At 30.9% G+C, this 7,791-nt stretch overlaps 1 protein-coding gene across 2 annotated transcripts; it reads left to right on the top strand.

Annotated features, from left to right (window-relative positions):
• The first annotated feature begins 850 nt into the window (after window positions 1-850).
• On the top strand, window positions 851-4,954 carry LOC140881778 (putative axial regulator YABBY 2). 2 transcript variants are annotated; one of them, XM_073287352.1, is made up of 7 exons: window positions 851-1,168; window positions 1,257-1,365; window positions 3,016-3,138; window positions 3,353-3,482; window positions 4,296-4,344; window positions 4,465-4,540; window positions 4,747-4,954. In XM_073287352.1, exons 2-7 carry the CDS (start codon window positions 1,282-1,284, stop codon window positions 4,819-4,821), a joined length of 537 nt encoding a protein of 178 aa, XP_073143453.1. In that variant the 5' UTR covers window positions 851-1,168; window positions 1,257-1,281; the 3' UTR covers window positions 4,822-4,954. The 2 variants fall into 2 exon arrangements, with proteins under 2 accessions (XP_073143453.1, XP_073143452.1); XM_073287351.1 differs by having other exon boundaries at window positions 852-1,365.
• Window positions 4,955-7,791: the final 2,837 nt, after the last annotated feature.

The following is a 7,791-nucleotide window of genomic DNA, read 5'->3' as shown; positions in this document are numbered from 1 at the left end:
AATATTTTATCATGTACGCTCAAGAAGAAACTCTCATCGTGTATTTGTACGAGATCAATGTTTGTGTAAATTACATCTCACTTGAAAACAAAAACAAAAAAAATTATAGTTGACATTACATGTTTGTTTTCAAGTGAGATACTTGTCCGAACATCTGAGTCTTTTTCTGGATATAACATAGCTAGAATAACCTCATAAGTACTAATCAGCTAGTTCATATTATATAGTTACTGATTTTAGCTAGGTACTAATCATGATATGTACAAACATAGATAAATCTATTTAATTATCAGAATCATGTTCAACTTCATGTTTAATTTATATCAAATTTTGAGGTTGACTAATTTGATTTTTCCACTTTAAAGAAAAATATCCTCCAAGATTAAAGCAAGTCAATCAAATAAGTTTAATTTTACGAGTACTTAATTCACAACATATATATCGAGATTAATCTTAATTTGTGTAATTTTGTAATTTAAACTAGGGGTGGTTTTACGGTATACCGTACTAAAAATATTGGTAAGAAAAAAATTCATACCGCGATACCGATAGTGAAATTCTGAAATTTTGGTATGGAAAAAATTCATATTAATACCATATAGATACCATAAAAATGTCTGTATATCGAAAAAAATTCGGTACGGTATGCCGAAAATTCGGTATTTTGGTCCGGTATGACAACCTTAATTTAAACCCCACAAAAATATGTAAAAAAATTTCCAAATAATAATAATAATAATAATAACAATAACATTAAAATTTGTCGATAGATAGATATATAATTAGTGATTAATGTGAGAGCTAGACTATATTTCGTCACGTCATTTCCGCAATACCGACCAGTCATGATCTCATTTAATAGGGACCAAATTTACCAGTCGTCATCTCTTTCTTTCTACATAATCTATAATATACTATGCAAAATTTACATGTTCTCTAGTTAAAATGATCCACATATTATATATTGATCCCTTCTTCATTAATCTTCGATCTGTCTCTCTTTTCTTTACCTTTTGCTCCAGTACTCCGATCCCTTGTTAATTTCCAAGCAGCTCTTATTGCTTAAGCTAGAAGCTGATCATCATGAACTCAAAATATTCCGCAGCTCTCGATCTGCTTTAGCTATCCTTGTTTAACAATATATATTAATTTCTTGTGCAATTCATCTGTATGATTCTACAGGAGAGTTCTTAATTAGATTTTTCTGTCTTACTATATATATATATATATATAAATACTTGGGATTATAACTGCAGTAGTACTACTGATCACCGGCGATTGATGGAACCGGCTAAAATGTCAGCGGAAAATTCCTCCGACCGTGTTTGTTACGTTCACTGCAACTTCTGCAACACCATTCTAGTGGTAAATATACTAAGAATTTCTCAATCTTTCAACCCCCAGCCATATATTCTTGAATTACTAATTAGTTTAATTTATAGGCTACGACGTGTGTGACCATTTTTCTTCGGTTCGGTTTGATTTTCTTCGCATGGAAATCTTATCATATGATTTCTTTTCTTCTTCTTCTTCTTTTTTTTTTTTTTTTTTGCTGATGAATGTTTATGTCAAAAAGCTGGCAGCTGAAATATATAGGAATATAGATAAGACACATGAACGAAAAGAGTTGCAAGATTTTCATCTGGGCTCTAGCTCGTATATTATATATAAGATTCTTGAACATGGATTTATATATATATATATATATATATGAGTACTGGTACGTACTTTGATATTGTGCGTGATTTTATGATGAATCTGAAATCTGGATTTGTTTTCTTTGAGTGGTTTTTGGATCAGATGCTTCCGTGTTTCACTCAGAATGCTGAGCCCTAAACGAGAGAGATCTACAAAAACAGCAAGAATCTTTGTACCTTTTCAAAACCCTATTTTTCCATTTCTCGACAGTACCCATCGATCGTAGCTAGCCAGCCAGCCCATATGGTTAATATATATATAGCAGCTGTTTCTTTTAGGGTTGTTTTTACTAATTAAGTTGGGGGATCCCCAGAGTTCCCCACATATATCTTTCCCAAGATTAATGATGGATACAGATTAACAAGTTCCATGCCATTAATAATATTAATTAATTAGGGATCGGAGTTTCAATTATGTATATATAAAATTAGTATCAGTTGTCTTTAATTTCTCTCCTTGCTTCTTCGTACTGGTGCAGTTGCAACCATTAATTGAGTTGTAACTTTGATGCCGACAGACACGTCAACGTGTTGCCTACTGTGTGGAAAATGGGTGCTTCTGTTCTCTCCACTTGATCTTCATTTCAACTTTGTTCCTCAGATTCTCCATTTTCTTCGCCCAAGAAATTAACCAAATCATGCAATTCATGATCTTTATTTATTTTTCTTGTTTAAAGTAAGTAGTAATGAAAATTACCCTTTTCTAATTTTCTGAATCGCGGCAGCTTAGCTTAATTGAAGGGAGCACTGATTCCATAATATCTCTCACGTTCAAGTCACGTCGTTTTCCTCTCTCTCACACACTGAAGGTGTCAGAGCACCAGAAAAAAAAAAAAAAAAAATTTAAAGTCAGGAGCACTGATTGGAAAATGAGAAAGAGAAAGAAGTTACAAGTCCCTTTGGGGTGTATCACGAAACTAATCACCCATGTGAAAGCTAGCATTTGTGGTGCCTTTCTTTTCTTTTCTTTCAATGGCCTCCATTAATTCTACTCAGTCTTTCGTACATTCTGAAAGCTACGCATGATGTTTTCACCACCATTTTTATTACCCTTTTTTCCCACCGGAATAATTGATTATATATCTTGAAATCTAATTTCTTGGCTCAACATATATATATATATATATAGCATGCTCAAAAATCGTTTCTTGTCTTGCTTCTGGTATATATACTACTGTTTCAGCTAGCTAGCTGCATCAATTAATTAAGATCATCGTGTATTAGCAAGTAATTAATTGTATGAAGATTTTAATTACACGTTCTTTGAAGGGTGTTAATTAATATATTAAAAAATGCATGAACGTACGTGTGTGGGCAGGTTAATGTTCCATGCAGCAGCTTGTTCAACATTGTGACAGTGAGATGCGGGCACTGCGCAAATCTGCTGTCTGTTAATGTGGGAGCATTGCTTCAGTCCTTTCACCTTCAAGATCATTTCCAGGTTTTTCTTCCCCTCGAATCACGGATACATATATTTATATATCTGTCTATTCTGCAACATGTTCACGTGACCATCGTGGAAACATTTAAGATTTACGGTTCCCAAAAAAAACAGGCGAATGTTGATATATCTAATTAATTATATAATTCATGATGCATGCCTAGCTGATTTTTACTCATGTAATTATTAATTTTGTTTATTCGTGATGATCAAGATCCAGAAACAACATTCGGGCCATCCTGCTGGTGGTGGTGTTAAGGACAATATCGGATCATCTTCCCGGAGCAACATGTTTGCTACATTCCAGGCTGAACATGTACAGCCTAGGACACCTCCGATCCGACGTAAGTTCGTTTATTTTTAGATATCGTTTTTACATTATTATAAAATCTGAATAGGGAAATTTACGTAAAATCTTAATTCAGTTTTTTTTTTTTCCCCTGGGAACTTAATTTGATGGGATGACTGTGTCTATTAATAAACTCTTAAGTACATTGGATATATATTATGCTGCTTATTAGTTCTTAGTTTTTTTTTAATCTAATGCTTTTATTAATTACAAGATATAAAAATGTTTGCCGTATTAATCAAGTTGAGTAAATTTACACTTTTGTTTAATTTACATAATTTCAGGAGAGAAAAATGTGTTCTTTGAATGTGCATCAAGGAATTAATGAAGTTTAGGTTTAGGTTTTTTCGAAAGGAAATAAAATTTAATGTAGTTGTTAATTAATTAATCGTGAAAAATTTAGTACACTGATTGAATTTCTAAAGGGAATTTTTAAAAAAGGAAAACTGTAATTTTAGTGTTGGATGATATTGTCATTTTAAAGTTTTCTGTATTTGATTTGTTTTTGCAATTTTAGTTATTTTTTCATTCGTCGTTGATGTGACACTGACATATGCAGCGTCATATCAACACTCATGCATAGAAAATTACTCAAGTCAAAAATTGAAAGATATGTGATTGAAACTAAATTTCGTAAACTAATTAATGTAAAAAAAAAATCAATCACAAAACGTTTTTTAATTTGTTCTAAAAGATGGTATAATTTTGTTCCGACAAGAAATTAAATGAATCAAATGTATGTTAGTTTTTTGCACTTTTTCCTGTGGAGAAATAGGCTGATCTTGTAAGTCGAAATGAATTTGTACAGCTCCAGAGAAAAGACAACGCGTTCCTTCTGCATACAACAGGTTCATAAAGTGAGTACTGATCACTGCACTACTTTCATATACATCTACATCAAATGTTTCAACGAACGATAACAGAAAATTAATTAATGTAATTGATTCACAATATTCCTTAATAAATAACAATTCCAGGGAGGAGATTCAGAGGATAAAAGCTAGCAATCCTGAAATCAGCCACAGGGAAGCTTTTAGTACAGCCGCGAAAAATGTACGTAACCCCCCGATTAACCTTAATTATTTCTCTAAAAAATGAGATGTTATCCTAAAAGTACATCTCGTGAATGAATATTTATCAATACACGCGGAGTTGACGATTCTTTTCACTAGATTAAAGATAAATATACCAGCTTTATGTGATCAACAATATTGAATCATGAATGTGTCAAGTACAATTTTGTTATGCATGGTGCGCAGTGGGCACATTTCCCTCACATTCATTTTGGACTGAAGCTGGACACTCACACCAACAGCAAACAACCAACAAATTAAGCTAGCTGGACCACCCCATGCCAGCCTCCTATATATCCTAGCTCAATAATCTTTTGGATTTTTCTATTTTTACATTAAAGGTAAAAAAGTTTGTACTTTCCCCACTTCCAATAATATTTTATTTTTTGTTTAATGTGATAAAGCTTTGTTGTCTTTCATAAATAAGTCCAAATCTTCATTGTCATGTGATTCCAATGGATTGTTTAGTTTCCACATTCTTGGGTTTTATTCAAATTAAGTACTACTGTATAAATTTAATTTTCAGTATTCTCATTATGTTATTATTTAATATATTGTTACTTATTATTATAATATTATATATATACCACGTATATATGTGTATAGTGGCGTGTCGGGGATGATAGGAACAGTTCATTTAATCATACGTCGCAGTCATCGACGTGAAATTCAGACCCCAAGATCACAACTTTGCTGGTAAGTACATTAATTAATATAGAAAAAGGCCAATTCTAACTTTATTAAAAATATATTCATTATAACTCATATATATAATCATTACGTTCTGTCAAATTGTCAATCATATTTTTATAAAATTATTCAATCGCTTTTAGATATTGATCATTTTAATCATTAATTATATGAAATAATAACACCGTGTATATTGTACAAGTGAGCTAGACATATAGTTAACATAAATTGAGAGTTGAGACCCCTTCTAACTTTTTTTTTTTATCTCTTCCACACCTATACTATATTATTAAACATAAAACAAAACATAAAATTAATATTAGTGCCAAATTTTTAGAATAAATTAATTTGGACATAGGTTACCACCTTAACATCAAATCAACTTTTCGAATCAATTTTGATTTTTGCTGATAAATATTTTTTTATTTCGTTAAATTATATAAAATGGTATGATTAATGAACACAATAGAATCTGTAACGTCAAATCAGGCGTATATAAAGGGGCCTGATCAATTTTGGAATTTAGTCTACTGTTACTATAGGCTGTTCCTCTGTCACCTCACTCGCAAATCCCAAAACACTGTCATTTCTTCGGCCACAAAATGCTATTTTTATTAATAGTAATACATAACTAACGGAATACTTTTAATGTATTTGGATTTTTTTTGTTAAAATTCTCAAGAAAATTATTTTTAAATTTTTTTTTTTTTTGACGTGGGAACTTACAGCCGCTATTCTTGGATGCGATTTGGGTAAACTCCCGAACTAACATAGCCTGTAAACTACGCTAGTCAGATAAATCCTGTTGGGCAAACTCTGTGAAAAATCCCTGAGTAATCGGCCGATTTGTTGTTGTGGATGATTTTTTGGTGGCAAGAGTTTTAATTGCTACGAAATTGAGATAGTACATAACTAAATATATAATTTGTTTGCATGTATTGCTTTAAATATTTGCTTCTTCTTAATTCGAAACCTATCATATATATCACTGAAACTGAAAAAAAACAAAACAAAACATAAAAAAATACATTAATTAGTTTTGATCACAAAGTAAAGGGAGAGTTGGATTGAATTACCGTTCAGTGATCCCATCGAGATTGAATGACTCTCAAAATACCTCTTTTATGCTTTCCAATATTATCGATACTCCATCGTGATCACTATGATACACGAATGCTTGTACAAAAAATATAGAAGATGTACCATATGTTTTATACAAAGAAAGACGATCACATAAAATTGAATTATTTATGAATTGTGGTATAGTGGAATGAATTCTCTCGTTATTTCATCGACCAAAAAAAAAAAGTGAATTAATATTAACGTAAAAAAAAAGTAAACCAGAGACGTTAACAACCCAAAAAAAAAGGACTTTTTTGAAATATTAAAAAAAACGTATCCCAGAGAAGTAGTTAGTACTCTTTCCCTTTTTAATAATATAAATAAATAAATATATGTATATCTTTGGTTAAACTCTTTGCAATCTACTATGATAAATTTAATATGAAAAATGCTAGATGTACACATTGTAGTATAGATTTTGATTTATACTTTTACTTATTAATTACAAAATTTTTTTTGATCAACTAGATATGTATTTTTTTTTATCATTGGTAGTTTTGTATTTAATGAGGAAAATTTTAAGTAAGAGTGTAAACCAAAGTGCACATTACAAGGGCGTACATCTCGCATTTTTCATTTAATATATCCTTCCATATGATGTTCGTGACTCTTGAACAACTGGTCTGCATTAATTATTAACTACGAATATTGTATAAATTACAATATAACGAATGGTTAGCGATTAAATTAATAAGAGGGTGTTTGGCTGAACTTATAAGCTTTTGAAAACAACTTAATGGTTAGCGATTAAATTAATAAGTTGTTTAAAATAAGTCGATCCAAACACTTTAACAAATTATTTTTAAAATAAAACCGGACAACTTATAAGGTCTTAAAACAATTTAAAAGCTCATAGAAATTATATTTACACCCGATCAACTTTTACTTTTAATTTTTTTTAATTCCAGAAACACCCTTAGTTATTATTTAATATTAAAATTTAAAATGGTAATGATATCTCGAATTTTTTGTATAATTTCTCAATTCTATATTCAATTTAACAAACAAATATTTAGAAGAAACCATGACAATTTAAAGGATTAAATTGGTTATTTTCCCTATTATTTATTAGTTTATAATATTTCAAGAATTATAAATTTGACTGCTCGGAAATGGGATATATATATCCGGCGGCAAATCATATATAAACCTGGAAAAAGCTTTGTTGAACCCAGTAAGGTTTTTTTTATCGGCCTTCTGCTAGTAGGCCCAAACGAGATGGTCGTATTGGACCGAGTCGAGTTATAATTTCCATAATGTATATTTGGGACATGGGGCCATCAAGCCCATCTAGGTGCCAGATCCACGTGCTGGCCCATAGCACATTGAAATGGATGATGGTTGAATTTGGGTCACATGACTTGAAATCATTTACTTTTTGAACATTAATATATACTGCCTATTTATGCATACACGTTG

The sequence above is a fragment of the Henckelia pumila genome, chromosome 2, assembly GCF_033568475.1.
Source record: "Henckelia pumila isolate YLH828 chromosome 2, ASM3356847v2, whole genome shotgun sequence".
In the NCBI taxonomy this organism is placed as follows: domain Eukaryota; kingdom Viridiplantae; phylum Streptophyta; class Magnoliopsida; order Lamiales; family Gesneriaceae; genus Henckelia; species Henckelia pumila.
This window is presented reverse-complemented; position numbering and strand designations above follow the sequence as displayed.